We start from the raw sequence: 17,628 nt of genomic DNA, 5'->3' as shown, positions 1-17,628 counted from the left end.
ACATTGAATAAGTGAAATTCGCGAACAGTGTGCGAGAAACACGCCTGTAAAATCATTAATTTAAGGATTTATTTGTTACTTTTTATGTGATTCTTTCATTAAAATACTCATGAGGTATACTTCTAAGGTGTGGTATTCACACGATAAAGTTAGTTATCAAATTTGGAGTAAAAATACAAGCGAAGGAAACTAGTGCCAGGTTTATTAGTACGTACATGGACAACAATAAATAAAAATCGTTCGTAATATACCTAGCTTACTGAAACAGGAATAGTGTATCATTATTAAATATTACACCAAATATTATTAAATCAAAATTGATTAAATTATTTTCTACATAGGCCTCTTATCTAGGTTAGGGCTAAGCATATTAGCTAAAGTTTAATTTTAGGCCTAGTATTACAATTGTCGGACGTAAGTCTTTTTTCACACGCGCTCCAGAATTCTCTCGCAATTTTTTTCTTTGCGGCATGTTATTTGATCGGCATATCAGTTACCTTTTATTCACCGCCAGTTATTGAACTTGTCCTGGCAATCGCTGTTCACCTTATTTGCGAGAGAGGTACACGTGTTGATTTCCTAGAGAATGGAATGTAAAAAATGTCTTTGGTACGCCGCTCAGAGAGAAGTCTGTGCGTTGCTCCTGAAACCACGTGCTATAGGAGGGGAATGCGCCACAAGGCCGAATCCTCTGAGCTAAGGGCAGAATCTCGGGTCTACCGGATCGAGGCGCAGGGGTGTGACAAAATATTATTTTCACTCTGCTATGTTCGAGAGACATGTTAAATTAATTGTAAAGTGAACACGCTCGAAATGCCAACAAACATGGCAGTCATTTGATGAGTGTGTCGCTATAACAATTATTGTTTATCGAAAGTTGAAGACTGTCGTTCAGATTTTTGAACCGTAGTTTGGGCACTTTTGTAATAGTAAAATTTGACACGATATGACTTGAATGAAAAAACAATCGTTACATAAAAATAAACAACATGATGAGTGTATACACGAATCTATTTAGATACGCTTGTATCGATTGATTATTAGGCCTATAATATAGCATAATAGCACGTTAAGATATGCCTCGCACCTTTTTGAAATTGTAAACTATATGCCCCGCATGCCTCGCACTTTTGGAAATGTTAAAGTGGTGCCTCGCACAAATATTTGGCGTGCCTCGCGGGCCTCGCGTGCCTTGCTGCCTCGCACTTTGTCAACACTCTGCGGAGGTTTTTAAACTGCCACGAATTAGGCCTAAGAAGAAATATTCTTAGACATATACAACAAAAATGAACATAAGGTAGACGAGAGAACAAGTAATACAGGTCTCCCTCCAATTAAAGACTCTCTCCACTTAAAGACCGTTGCACTGCGGTTCCGAACGATCTATCTTTTACCATTAGCTGCTATCTCCAGTTAAAAATTCCCATTAATTTGAACATAAGACCACGGTTTGAGTGGAACCAATTGACCATTTCTCTTCAAATTTTCCCTCCAATTAAAGACCAATAAACTTTTATAATCAATGCATGTGTAGGTAGAACAGTCATTGAAAACCAGACAAATACTTCACACAAACATGATTACAACTTACATACACGCACAACCTGAATACATTTACCATCATAGTTCGTGGAACAAGATAAACATTCTGACGAATAAAGTATTTTAAGGATCACCTCTGTTCCGAACTTTGATAGGATTGATTCTAATTAAAGACCAGATACACTAATTGGACCATTGAAACGCTGGTCATAAAAGTGGTCTTTATTTGGAGGGATACCAGTATATTAATATTTATACTTCTATTCTCACCGTCAGCAGTGACAATTCTTTCTATATTTGTTCCGTCCAGATATGATCGATATATGCCTTCATCACCCGATATATCCGTCCAATACACACGGTCGTCTATGGGGTCATACGCTACAGATACACCCCACGCTGTGTTTATATTACGGATGGGAGAAAATTCAAGATTTTGCTGACAAATCCCTTCTGGTATAGTCGATTTGAAAATGACATCTTCATCCTTATCAGTTATTAGGACAAAGTCCTCTGTGCAATTGATTAGAAAAACAAAACCATAAGAAAAAGATGCATAAGAATATCAAATGAACACTATCATATTATTAGTAAGCTTCAGTCGGATAACATTAAAATAAGACAAGACATGACTATCTACGATTATGAAATGCAGTATTATGTCCTATACCAGACGGAAAATAACTGACATAATAATGTTCATAAATAAAATAATAAAAGTCTATTACTTCAATATATTTACAGAAAAAAAAACAAGGACAAGCATACAGATGTATATTAACAATTAATAAATATGTTTCTTTTCTGTGACTGCATGTTTTTCAAACATTCATTTTCAGTGAACACTAATATTATTTGTGATGACTTTGCAAATTTCTTTTTAAAATGTCTTGTTTTAAATTTAAAAACAGAGACCCTGAAATATAAAGAAGAACACAGTATGTCTATTTATTAACTTTATCTTTCTAAATACTGTAGGCCTATAATGTACCTCTGCACACTATACACCTGTTTACTGATTTGTGTATTCTGCATTCTACCAGGAAACAGTGAACAATGTACTATCTTTTTGTTTCCGAACCTTACAATCAATATAAGATGATGCCCGTCTTTTTTTTCTATATTCTTCTTTTTTCCCTCTCTCTAATAAGATTGTATAACTTTGTCATAAGATTGACCTGTGCAAGAAACTTCGTTATATGACTTTAAAGTCGCGCAGCGTTAGTTACGCGCGATTTTATGAATCTTGCGTATTTAACATAGATCGACAACCATATAACAATTTTAATTGAAACAAAGTGTAATTTAAAACATGCGATAACTTTTTGTGGAAAAAGAATACCATGTTTCACAAAAAGTTACGCCCGCACGCGCGTTTACAAATTTAAAATGAGAATCAATTTCTATGCGTTTCATGTCATTTTTAGCATGTAAGAATTTCAACGCGAGCGCAAATTAGCGGTAAAAACATGTTTTTCCGCGTGAATTATGTCTTTTATAGTAATTATACCAACTTGTAAACAATTTCGATTTCGAATCACGTCATTCGAGCACTTCGAATTGGACAATTCGCGCACGTTTTTGATGAAAAAGTTCAAAAATTCGTCAAAAGTATGCATTTATTTTAACAGTCATGTTTCTAAACCACATGGTGAAGATTATTTTTATTACATATTCTGGAAGTAAATGAGTTGTAGATATTGGATCATGCATCAATATGGCTAACCGGACATTGTGACATCATCGTATGGCCACTCGAATATAAAATATAGGACTTTTGTCTCTTTCGTCATAGCTCATCACATTTAATAGAGCGCATCTCCACTTATCCGTATTCCATTTTCCTCCCATATTTTGATATTTTCTAGGTCAATCAATTATCTTTCGCATGATTTACCATTTTTAACATTTTTAATAACGTCATCATAATCAAAAGCGTGAAACACTTGGATGTTGTGACGTCGTCATATGGCCTGTTAAATTATAAAACTAAAAGTCGTATTTTCATATTTTGCGTCATAGTTCATGCATCCATATTATACGTATCCAAATTCCTTTAACACGTTAATATGTTGTTGCTCAGATAATTTCCTTCCAAAAATGCTATCTATGCGTTTCATTATGATGACGTCATCATGTTAAAATTTGGAATAAAAGGCGGATTCCGTTATTTCCACCTATTCTGCACTGTATGTAGTATGTATACAGTTATTTTAGTGTACTAGATGGTACGCTTGCTTCGCTCGCGTACCATCTAGGTCGTGCCCACAGATGGTTCTCGAATACACAGTAATTTCAGCGTAACAAAACTGGCGATTTCAAATGTACTATTATATAATACATTGTCGTTTACAGAAACGAATAAATAGACACGATGATTTATGTAGTCAACTAAAATTAGCACCCTGGGAATTACTTCCGAAGGAGAAACTTATCACAAAATGAGTCCAAATTTTTGATTTGGACTCATTTAAAGAAACCCAATTTGTGTTTTGTATGTAACATTAGGTTTGAGGGATGGGAAAGCGGATAGGTACAAAGAGGAAAATTTTTTAAATATCTTCTTTATCCACTCAGTAACGAAATATTTTGTTCATGTTTTATAGGCCTATAAATAATATACCTCTAAATACAGTAAAACATTTGCGATTTAATACTTTGTTAAAACTGTCAATGTCATAATCGATTGAAATATTAAAGTACATGTCACGATACACCACTACGACGTTTATATTATTGATAATTATTAATTAATAATTAATACAAACGTTGAGAGGGAACTGTCAGTATAAAGTTTATTTGTATATAATAATGTTGAGAGGGTCAGTATAAAGTTTATTTGTATAATTATAATAATAACTATCAAATTTACAGCTACCAAATCCACTAGTAGCGTTGATTTTTTGGACACTATAGTGACCATAGAAAATGGTACACTCAAAACTGACCTATTCCGTAAACCCACGGATAAAAATATGTACCTGCTCCCTAGCAGTTGTCACCCCCAACACTGTACTAAAAACATACCGTACAGTCAAGCATTACGGTATCAGACGTATCTGTTCTTCAGATTTAGATTTTCAGAATCGTACCGAAGAACTAACCGGACATCTCCGGAATAGAAATTACAAGAAGGAATACATCGAAACTGCTATAAAGAAAGCAAAAGATATTCCTCGATGTCAAACACTGACGTACAAACCACGTCAGCCAAAAAAATCGACCAGAGTGCCATTGGTCACAACCTACCACCCTAGGTTGCCTCCATTACGGGCTATTATTGAGAAACATATGCCCATTCTACAGTCCACAGAACGTCTCAGGACTGTTTTTCCGGAACCACCCATTATTGCATTTCGTAGACCTCCCAACCTTCGTGATATATTAGTCAGATCCAAATTTAAGAGTGAAATTAACTCTCATGACAGCCAAAATTTGGGCAGTCACCTTTGCGGCAAATCTGGCAAAACTTGTTCATTGGTTGATTCTACTGAAACATTTGAGAGTAACCAAACTGGCCGCATTTTTCGGATAAGACAATCAATTTATTGTCTAACCAAAAACGTCATTTATCTCATATACTGTAATATTTGTGGCAAACAGTACGTCGGAGAAACAAAAAACACTCTCCGTATGAGAATGACTCAACATAGATCAGCTATCAAAACATTAAAGCTTGATCAACCTGTAGCCGAACATTTTAATTCAGCTGGTCACTCGATTGCAAATTTCAGAGTTATTGCAATAGACCACGATGTCAAATGGAGCGACAAAACTCGCAAAGACAAAGAAAACCACTGGGAATTACTACTTAAAACCACAAAACCTTTTGGACTTAACATTAGGAACATACTCCCAGATCGGTAAAATTATTCCATTGACTACCAAAATTTAAGTTTCAATATTAACCACCATTTTAGCTTTTTTAGTTCCATTCCAAAATTGTTTATATCTTTACCAAGCTACCTTCATTGTTTTCTACTCTTATTCACTCTCCACCCACTATTCAACCCGCTGTTTCTATTGTTATATTTCTTTTATTCCTGTCCACCCAGGCAGTACTTGCCAACTCATATGCTATGACTTTATTCAAATCCCCTCACTTGCACTGATGAAGGGCTAGTGCTGCCCGAAAGCTCTGCTAACTTTTCTGGCTGTTTACTTTATCGTTTTGATTTAGCTTTTCGCTTTTTATTTTTGTATCTCCATTGAGATCCAGCCACTGATACCCACAGCATTAGTCATTTTTTCAGTAATTTGCCTTTGGATTTATATAATAATGTGTTTATATATCTAACAGTGAAGCATAACCACAATCTCAGTAATAAAGTTTATTTGTACATATTTTTATGTTACATCTAACAGTACGAACATTCACAGTAAGAATTGTTCGATTCAAATGAGGACCAAAAATAGTTAATAGGTATTTACAGTATTGTCAAAGTATTGCAAGTTTATTCTCAAAGGGCCCATATATTTACCTACCGTATGTGTTAAACCAAGGGCTCATAAATTTACCTACTTGTGTTAAACCAAACTCTGGCAGACTGAGAGATTGGGATGTTCCATTCATCGCAAATCAATACATTTGTATAATCGTATATTAAATCTATCAAAATAGTATTTTTTAAAGAAAATCGGCCTGTCTTCAACATTATGATGCTGTACTCTAGCTGTTCAACCGGTTTTCAGCTATTAAAAACAATTATCGTAGGAGGAGATAGGAAAATGCGAAGCCTCCTCGCATTTTTGTGGCGGGTATTTTTCAAGATGGACATCCATTAGACAGTGTATACCACGATCGGAAAACACCCCTATTTGGGGCAAACCGTTGAACCTAAATTCGTTTTAATCGTCAATAACTAATTATCTAACTTAATTTAATTAGTAAACAGGGTTACATCAGGTGGTTAAAATCAGTACCGAAAGTACGAACCAACTTTATATACCATCGAGTAAAAATTCTAGAAGTAAGGCGCGATTTACCGAATTTTGCCCTTACGTAAATTTATATATAGACTAGATGGCACGCTCGCTTCGCTCGCGTACCATCTAGGTCGTGCCCACAGATGGTTCTCGAATACACAGTATTTCCAGCGAGAAAAAAATGGAGATTTCAAACAGTGTACGTACCGCAGGACTATAATACATATTGTCGTTTACAGAAACGAATAAATATACACAATGATTTATGTAGTCAACCAAAATTAGCACCCTGGGAATTACTTCCGAGAGAGAAACAAAATGAGTCAAATTTTTTTATTTGGACTCATTTAAACAAACCCAATTTGTGTTTTGTATGTAACATTAAGGGTTGAGGGATGGGGGAAGAAGATAGGTACAAAGGGGAAACATTTTAAAATATATTCTTATCCACTCAGTAACGAAATATTGTTTTTAATGTTTTATAGGCCTATAAATAATATACCACTAAATACAGTAAAACATTTACGATTTAATACGGTACTTTGTTAAAACTCTCACTGTCATAGTCGATTGAAATAGTAAAGTACATGTAACGATACACCACTACGACGTTTATATATTTTTAAATTATTAATTAATACAAACGTTGAGAAGCAACTGTCAGTAATAACGTTTATTTATTTGTATATTATATGTTTATAATCTAACAGTAGGGCCTACCCACACTCACAGTAATAAAGTTTATTTGCATATATTTTTATTACATCTAACAGTACCAACACACACAGTAAGAAATTTGCGATTCAAATTGCCATCAAAAGTTGTTAATACCTTAACAGTATTGTACAGCATTGCAATACTATTTATGTTTATTCTCCAAGGGGGCCCATAAATCTAAATCTATACCTCTATGGTTAAACCAAATAATTTGGAATGTTCCATTCATCAATGCATTTGTAAAAACGTATATTAAATGTATCAAAATAGTATTTTTTAAAGAAAATCGGCCTGTCTTCAACATTATGATGATGTACTCGAACTGTTCAACCGGTTTTCAGCTATTAAAAACAATTATCGTAGGAGGAGATAGGAAAATGCGAAGCCTCTTCGCATTTTTGTGGCGGGTATTTTTCAAGATGGACATCTATTAGACAGTGTATACCACGATCGGAAAACACCCCTATTTGGGGCAAATCGTTGAACCTAAATTCGTTTTAATCGTCAATAACTAATTATCTAACTTAATTTAATTAGTAAACAGGGTTACATCAGGTGGTTAAAATCAGTACCGAAAGTGCGAACCAACTTTATATACCATCGAGTAAAAATTCTAGAAGTAAGGCGCGATTTACCGAATTTTGCCCTTACGTAAATTTATATATAGACTAGATGGCACGCTCGCTTCGCTCGCGTACCATCTAGGTCGTGCCCACAGATGTTTCTCGAATACACAGTATTTTCCAGCGAGAAAAAAATGGAGATTTCAAATGTACGTACTGCAGGACTATAATACAATTGTCGTTTACAGAAACGAATAAATATACACGATGATTTATGTAGTCAGCTAAAATTAGCACCCTGGGAATTACTTCCGAGAGAGAAACAAAATGAGTCAAATTTTTTTATTTGGACTCATTTAAACAAACCCAATTTGTGTTTTGTATGTAACATTAAGGGTTGAGGGATGGGGGAAGAAGATAGGTACAAAGAGGAAACATTTTAAAATATATTCTTATCCACTCAGTAACGAAATATTGTTTTTAATGTTTTATAGGCCTATAAATAATATACCACTAAATACAGTAAAACATTTACGATTTAATACTTTGTTAAAACTCTCACTGTCATAGTCTATTGAAATAGTAAAGTACATGTAACGATACACGTACCACTACGTACGTTTATATATTTTTAAATTATTAATTAATACAAACGTTGAGAAGCAACTGTCAGTAATAACTATTTGTATATTATATGTTTATAATCTAACAATACCTTAACAGTATTGTACAGCATTGCAATACTATTTATGTTTATTCTCCAAGGGGGCCCATAAATCTAAATCTATACCTCTATGGTTAAACCAAATAATTTGGAATGTTCCATTCATCACAAATCAATACATTTGTAAAAACGTATATTACATGTATCAAAATAGCATTTTTTAAAGAAAATCGGCCTGTCTTCAACATCATGATGCTGTACTCGAACTGTTCAATCGGTTTTCAGCTATTAAAAACAATTATCGTAGGAGGAGATAGGAAAATGCGAAGCGTCCTCGTATTATTGTGTGCGGGTATTTTTCAAATTGACATCCATTAGACAGTGTATACCACGATCGGAAAACACCCCTATTTGGGGCAAATCTTTGAACCTAAATTCGTTTTAATCGTCAATAACTAATTATCGAACTCAATTTAATTAGTAAACAGGGTTACATCAGGTGGTTAAAATTAGTACCGAAAGTACGAACCAACTTTATATACCATCGCGTAAACATTCTAGAAATAACGCACGATTTACCGATTTTTGCCCTTACGTAAATTTATATATAGATACTGTATATACACACAAAATAGAAGGCACACTAACATTTTATTTTCTTCAGTTCACAATGGCTTAATCGTTTTTCTGTTCGCAATATTCTAACGTATGACGTGCACGTAGCGTTTGCCTGGCTGATAACCTAACTCGTCCATAGTGACGAGTTCAAATCTAGTTGGTATTGTATTTTGTTTTTTATTTTCTTCAGTTCACAATGGCATAATCGTTTTTCTGTTCGCAATATTCCAACATATGACGTGCACGTAGCGTTTGCGCAGCGGATAACCTAACTCGTCCATAGTGGTCAAATCTAATTCGTATTGTATTTTGTTTATAAACTGGGCGTTCTCGTACAAACAAACTCATAACTTCAACGCAATAAATTATACTGGCAGGTGATAGGCTGGTGTGATTTAGTTATTAATATTATTAGTTAGCATGGTTTCAGTATAATATAAGTACTATTGCATTGTACTGTTCTGGTTATACAATTACATACAGTTTATATATAGTTAATTAACGCTATAAATAAATGCATACACTTACCTGAATAACACGTATAAATAATAAAGAAAATAGTACAATAATATAAAGCACACTTGGACATAGAGAATCGCAATAGACACGTGAATATAATATTCATATTTAATATAGCTGTCCAGAATTCTCTTACAAATACCTAAACACAGTACGTAGAACAGATTCCTTCGTTTCCGTAGGGCTGTTCTTTGGTAAATGACAAATGTTTATTTTAGCAATATAATTTATCATTTATCGTACTTTACTTTAACGAGACGTGACATGGTAACACACACCTGCATGTAGGTAATTGCGTTTTATTAAATTTTAAATTTGTACAATAAATGGTACAATTAAGAATGATTCTTTTTGTTACAGCTAAAATGTAATTAATTACCATGACGAACTTGTCTTGCCAAGCACGCATGCATTCATACCACTCTCAAAATAAATAATAATTGAATAGTTTGATTATCAGTCACAGTATCACTTTTAACAAATCAAATTATCAGTTTCTCTAACCATCTTGTCCATTAAGTCATCAAACTTTCTATCCACTTTTGTCTCCAAGTCTTCATCTACACCTGCGCTTGATTTCTCAGTAGCATTTGTCAATTTCTTAATTTCCTCCTTATTTTTTCTTACATCATCTTTTACTTCCGATAGATCTTTTTTGCATTATGCCTATTGTTTGGTTTTCTTAAATATCTACCACTAATTTCATCCAGACATTTTAGATGCTTTACCCGAAAAGCTTAAGCAATACCAATTTATGGTAGGATCATCTTCACTTCTAATCCATTTGTATTTTGCATTAAAAACGTTTTTGCACGTAATAACAATACCATTTATGACACATGCTACATCCACATGCTTTATCTGAATATCATAAAACAGGGAAACAGCACTTGCCACACTTGTTATCCAAGCTATACCCACCAACGCTACTACTTGCATTTTTTACCTCCAGACCTCCTAGTCGTACAGTAGGAGCACCACCTTTTGTATGCGAGTTGACATACTGTACAGAACTACCTTGTGATTCGTAGGCCTAGAAAAATATCTTTAAAAATCTCTTCAATCCTAACCTCAAATATTTGCAGTAAAAACACAACTTTGTTCATTAACTAATCTAAAACAAGTGAGGTGTTCAATTTTTTAAACAATTATGTAAAAATGCAGAGCACAAAAAAAAAGCATGTCTGGTCTGATCAACAGCTTTGTTATTAAAGGTGCGTTGAAATTTGCAGATTATTTTAAAAACTATTATCTAAAATAAATAATTTAAAAACACAATTTTTTTTTTCTCTTTCGTGGGGCCAACCCACTTTTATTTCATTCTTCATATTACACATTGTAGTTATATATAGAAATTGTATAATATATATATATATATATAAATAAAAATTAAAATAATAATGAAAAAATTAAAAATTAATACATGTAATTTTAAGAAATACAAGTTAATAATTTTATTTTTACGTTACCCCACTTTTTTTTTGTCTTGTTTATGTTAAAAGCACATTGATTCTGTATAAGATTTTTTTAGCTCAAATCGGAACAAGTTCCAGACGACTTTTGATCTAATTTTTGAATGCTTTTCTAATGATTTAATAAAATTTGTTTTATAAATACAAAAAGTAAACAGTGATAATAATTCATTGACATTTTCACTTTTTGTTCCAATAACAATGTCTAGCCAATCATGTACGGTTTCTTCAAGTGTATAGCATTTTAGAATCATGTTATTGAATTTTGTCCATACTTTTTGGATACTTTTACATTTCAAAAGCATGTGCTTGTCTGTCTCAATTTCGTTTTTGCAGTGTTCGCACATTTTTTCAGGAGATATTTTCCATATCTTCATTCGTTGTTTACATGCCAGAATCCGATGTAGCAGTTTAAAATTAAATTGTGCTACTTTTGTTACATGTTTCATGCTATATACTTTTTTTAACCATATTTCATTCCACTTAAAGTTCACATTTCTAAATTCTGTTTCCCATTTCGATTGACAAAATGGAGTAATAGATATATTGTTGATAATGTGTTTATAATAAAATGAATTTTTATACTTTTTACAATATATTGTTTGTATTTCTTGTTTGTCTCTTTTTTTTTCATTGTTTATAAATATTTTCTTCCAATTTGAGGGAATTGCATTTACAATCTTAAAATATTCAATTATTCCATTTTGTTGCTCTGAAAGGGTGGGTATCAATTCTGTCGGAGTCATTAATCTGTGATTAACTATTATATCTTTTATTGTTTTATACCCTGCTTGTATCCAACTTTTAAAATATAATGTTTTTCCACTGCATTTTATAAAAGTGTTTTCCCACAATTGTTGTTTTTCAACTTCGTTTACATTTTGCGGGTATGTAATACTTATATTGTTAAAATACACTAACACTTTTAACATTTCTTTATAAAATTCAGGCATACATTTCAGTTCTACATGACTTTCAAAATTGGGTTCACTAGTATTGACAGTATAATCAAATGGATATATATATAATGTTTTGGTAAATATTTCCATTTACCTGGGTCAGGGCTTAACAATCTCTTAACCCAACTAAGTTTTAGCGAACTAACCATTGTGCTAAGATGTACCATATTTAGACCACCTTCTAATATTGAATTTATAAGGGTTTTCCTTTTTATTTTCTCTTTTTTACCCCTATATAATACCTTTTCTACTTTTGGGAATACATATTTAGGCACAATTATGACACTAGCATTATATACAAGTTTGGAAATTGCAAATGTTTTTATAATAATTATTTTTCCAAAAAAGAGGGGTTTCTTTTTTTACCATAATTGCAATATCTGATCAAGTTTAGTGATTTTTTCATTCCAGTTCTTTTCTTCGCACACTCTTTTATTGTAGCCGACATATATCCCTAAGAATTTAACTGGATTCTTCGTCCATGTTAGATTAAAAGGTGCTGTTTCATTATTTTTGCTGGAACCAATCCACATTCCTTTGGTTTTTTCTTTATTTAATTTTAATCCAGATATATTACAAAAAAACTCTATTTCTTTCAAAAAGTGTTTTAAACTAGTCTCGTCTCGTGTAAATAAGTCATCTGCTAATTGACAAATTTTAACAGTACTTTCATTTACATGCATTATCTATATTACATGGTAACATAATGTCTTTACATAGAGGATTATCTCTTATATTATTAGCCATTATTTCAACAGCAAGTGTGAATAAAAGAGCAGACAGTGGACATCCTTGTCTTACTCCACTTTCCATCTGAAAACTTTCAGATAGCCATCCATTATTTTCTATAATACATTCTGTTTCTGTATATAGCAATGTAATCCATTTTGTAAATGACTTTCCAAAGCCAAACTTTTGGAGGCATTTAAAAATAAAGTTTCTATCTTATGAATTGAAGGCCTTTGCAAAGTTTAGAAAAACTATTGCTCCGGGTAATTTACATGTATTGGTCTGGAAAAGAACGTCTTCGACTAAACGTATGCTTTCTCCTCCAAATCGTCCGTTGATATAACCTTTTTGGTCGGAGTAAATAATTGGGGCAATTACTTTTTGTATTCTACCCGATAGGGCATGGGCCATCATTTTATAATCAACATTTAACAATGTAATTGGTCTCCAGTTTGTTAGTGATTCTCTTTTTCCATTTTTAAATAACAATTTTATTATTCCCTTTTTTTGTGTTTTAGGTAATTTACTTTTATTGTAGCTATAATTTAAGGATGCACATAACATTTCTTTTATATGATTCCAAAAAAAACTTGTAAAATTCTACACTTAGTCCATCACACCCCGGACTTTTATTCAAGTGCATTTTATGAAGAGCACTTGTTAATTCATCTATAGCTAGTAAACCTTCACATTGCATACTGTCATTTAATGAAAGTGTTTTTGATCTTGATTTTTCAAGATAGCTATTTATATTATTAACAGAAATATTTTTTTTGGAATATAAGTTTTTGTAAAAATTGACCTGTTTTCTTAAAATTTCATTAGTGTCGGTAGTGTACTTTCCATTAGTTTTTAATAGGGTAGTAATTTGTTTTCTTTTTCCATTATTTTTTTCAAGGCCTTGGGCCTCAGATATGTATATTTCATCAAGTTGTTCTATTTTATTTTTTAATTGACAGTCAGTTTTTTGGCTGTAGGTTGAATCAAGTTTTTTTGCAAGTTCGCTAACTTCTTTTATCAACTTTTCTTTAATTTTCTTTCTTGAACAATATTTACATGAGAACTCTTTTATTTTAAGTATTCCCGTAAGCTGTCAGGTTTCAAGTTATATTCATTTTTTTTGTCTTTTCAATTATGTGTATAACATTTAACGCATATATTTCATCATTCAATACCTTATTGTTTAGTTTCCAGAATCCTGGACCTCTCTTTTTTTCATCATTTATTATTTTCAACGATATAGCTTGATGATCAGAGAAGATACAAGGTCGAATATCTGTAGAAATGATGTCACCATTTTTATAAAGGGCGTTTGATATGCACCAAAAGTCTAACCTTCTGTACGTATCCTTTCTTCTCCATGTAAATTGGAATTTATCTTTATGACTTTGTCTCCATATATCAATTAAATGTAACTTATTCATGCATTTTTTTAATGCTATTGGTGCTTCATCGTAGCTATTCACGCTGTTTTTCTGATCTACCTTTTTATCTAATATGCAATTCATGTCACCTCCTGTTATTATGTATTCATTAGTTACATCACATAATGTGTTTATCTTATTTTCAAGTTTCTTAAAAAATATTGCTCTTTCCTTGTCATTGTTTGGAGCATAAACATTTACGAGGTTAAAGGTGGTCTTATTATGAATAATACATAGTATGAAAATGTTACCTTCCTCGTCAATATATTTACATGTTATGTTCTTTACATCAAACCTTGTTTTAAACAGTCCTGTCCGGTCGCTAGCGTAACACAAAAGGGATTCCGCTGTAATTTTCTTTTCAAATTGTTTGTTTTCTTCACGAACTTTTATTAAGACAATCAATGTTGATTGAACTAGTTGTACTGTGCATCAGTCTCGTGTCTAAATAAAGTTTATATATATATATATTATCAAAACCCAACAATATTTATTTACAATTCAGAATAAATATGGCATACTTAATAGGCCTACGCAAATTTGATATCTTAAACATATTCACGCCTTAGCTTCCATATGGTATCATATGGTGCATAAACTAAGTGTAGCATTTCGTGCGCATGCGTGTTTTCAGTTTCATACAATATAACATCTCGAACTGTATTTGTTTCAATAGTCAAAGTAAAAAAAAAACCTGATATTCACTTTGATACATTCAAATACTTCTTATAAGTAGTACAATTTATAGAAATTACTTTTCTTCGAATAAATGTCCTGTCCAGTAATGAACATATTATGTATGGGTGATTGCTGACAACAAAGCCATTACAGAATGAATGGGACAGACACACGAGTGTACAGTCTATAACGCTACTAACGTTTCTGCTAGAAAGGGTTTGATCCAACAGGCAAACGTCTTGTCCATCCACGCTGACCTTTCTAAAGTAGCCCCGTACAGCTAAATTAAAAACAAATGTGACATTTTAAATCACTAAACCTGACTGACAATCATTTAGATTGCTTTGTCAGTTGACATGAATGGTTTAGTGATGTGGATACATAATATCAGTACCCAAAGACTTAAAAGGTAGCTCCTCTAGTGTAACATATTTATATTGTTTATTATATAATAATAATTATCAATGTTGTTGCAAATGCCTTTATAATAAACAATGGAAATGTAAAGCCTGAGATACCCTTTGAAAATAGTAAATAAAGTACCAGACTGAAAGCTAATTTAACAATGACAATATCTTGTACTGGTTTTATTGGTTTTTTTGTGCACCAACACCTTTTTAGATCGATTAATATTGCCTATTTAACCTAATGCACTATTTGAGATATTTGGATATGAATGAATGTCGTATTGGATTAACGGACGAAAGAAAGAATTGATAGGAAATGGAGAGGGCGTGCTATTCACTATTTGGCCCATAAATAAAGATAATGGTAACTAGATGATTGAAAATGTTCATCTGGTTTGTAGGTCTAAGTATATCGAAAATATTCTTTTTTCCAAACCAATAATTAGTAAAAACTAACCTTGACAGTTTCGCTGTCCTGATCGGACAGCTTCTTCAGAAATAATGACGATCCATCATCAAACAGACTGACCTCTAGAGGGCCTATTCTGTTTAATGACAGGGTCATACACGTGACTGAGTTGGTGGGTGCTCTCGTCTCTGTTGATGATTTGGTTTCCTCGTCTGCGGATCCAGATGGCTTCTCTGATGCGTCGGTTGTTTGTATCTGGTTCCCTGTCGATGGTTTTAGGTTGTGTCCAGTCTATTATGTGATTTAGCTTGACGGCATGATCTGCATGCTATAGCTGATTTGCTCAGTTCATTTTTTGATTCTCTATGTGATTGACGAGTGAAGTTCTTTCTCTGTTGGGTTATCTTTTCCGTTTCTTTTCTATGTTCTTTTAACCTTGTGCCAAAACAACGACCCGTTTCTCCAATGTAGGTGTGATCACAATTAGAACATGAGATTTCGTAGACGCAATTAGCCACTTCCAATTTGTCAACTTGGTCTTTTGGGTGGACAAGTAGTTGTCGTAATGAAGTGTGGGGTTTCATAGCTGTGTTGATGCCAAACTCCTTAAACACTTTACTAACTCGCTCCGAAAGTCCTGCTACATACGGGACGACTACAAATCCTTTGCTTTCCATGGTGTTTTCTTTCTTCTTGGATGTTACTTTTTTATTTATGTAAACCTCGGTTATGGAAACGCTACGTGGATGACGTTCTTGAAATTGTAAAACAAGACCAAGTTGAAAATCTCACACAACATCTCAATTCATCTGACCCAGCTGGCACCATAAAGTTCACCTACGAGAAAGTATATGAAAACAAGATCCATTTCCTCGATTCTCTCATCATTAGAAAACCAGATGGATCTGTCAAACTTTTAGTATATAGAAAACCGACACATACGGACCAGTACCTACATTTTGATTCTCACCATCCTGTACCTCAAAAACTGGGAATAATCAGAACACTATTTGACCGTATGAATTCCATTGTCACTATGGATGCAGATCGTAATACAGAAGAGGCCAATATAACATCAGCCCTTTCCAGATGTGGCTATCCCAAGAAAACACCATGGAAAGCAAAGGATTTGTAGTCGTCCCGTATGTAGCAGGACTTTCGGAGCGAGTTAGTAAAGTGTTTAAGGAGTTTGGCATCAACACAGCTATGAAACCCCACACTTCATTACGACAACTACTTGTCCACCCAAAAGACCAAGTTGACAAATTGAAAGGGGCTAATTGCGTCTACGAAATCTCATGTTCTAATTGTGATCACACCTACATTGGAGAAACGGGTCGTTGTTTTGGCACAAGGTTAAAAGAACATAGAAAAGAAACAGAAAAGATAACCCAACAGAGAAAGAACTTCACTCGTCAATCACATAGAGAATCAAAAAATGAACTGAACAAATCAGCTATAGCAGATCATGCCGTCAAGCTAAATCACATAATAGACTGGGCACAACCTAAAATCATCGACAGGGAACCAGATACAAACAAACGACGCATCAGAGAAGCCATCTGGATCCGCAGACGAGGAAACCAAATCATAGACGAGGGCACCCACCAACTCAGTCACGTGTATGACCCTGTCATTAAACACAATAGGCCCTCTAGAAGTCAGTCTGTTTGATGATAGATCGTCATTATATCTGAAGAAGCTGTCCGATCAGGACAGCGAAACTGTCAAGGTTAGTTTTTACTAATTATTGGTTTGGAAAAAAGAATATTTTCGATATAATGGTAACTAGAGTTTTTGTGACGTCACCAATATATCGATTTTCCGGAATGATGCATTGGTATATACATAATTACTTGCCACAAAAATCATGACGATGACTTTAAAATTGTAGAGGTTTACGTGCGTACAAACAAACAAACACATAATATCTACATACAAAAAAAAAACAAGTAAAATACTTTAATAACGAATGTGTAAATTGACGAATAAATACAAGTG

The 17,628-nt window shown here is 33.2% G+C and overlaps 1 protein-coding gene across 1 annotated transcript; it reads left to right on the top strand.

Annotated features, from left to right (window-relative positions):
* Nucleotides 1-16,716: 16,716 nt before the first annotated feature.
* LOC140046760 (uncharacterized) lies at nt 16,717-17,301 on the top strand. The gene has a single exon (XM_072091476.1). It carries the CDS (start codon nt 16,717-16,719, stop codon nt 17,299-17,301), a length of 585 nt encoding a protein of 194 aa, XP_071947577.1.
* Nucleotides 17,302-17,628: the final 327 nt, after the last annotated feature.

This window comes from Antedon mediterranea, chromosome 4, assembly GCF_964355755.1.
Source record: "Antedon mediterranea chromosome 4, ecAntMedi1.1, whole genome shotgun sequence".
Lineage (NCBI taxonomy): Eukaryota > Metazoa > Echinodermata > Crinoidea > Comatulida > Antedonidae > Antedon > Antedon mediterranea.
The sequence above is the reverse complement of the archived record's forward strand: the minus strand, read 5'-3'. Positions and strand labels throughout refer to the sequence as shown.

What these genes read in the sequence shown, in the direction of transcription:
- LOC140046760 (XM_072091476.1), top strand. Translation starts at nt 16,717, where the DNA reads ATGTGGCTATCCCAAGAAAACACCATGGAAAGCAAAGGATTTGTAGTC.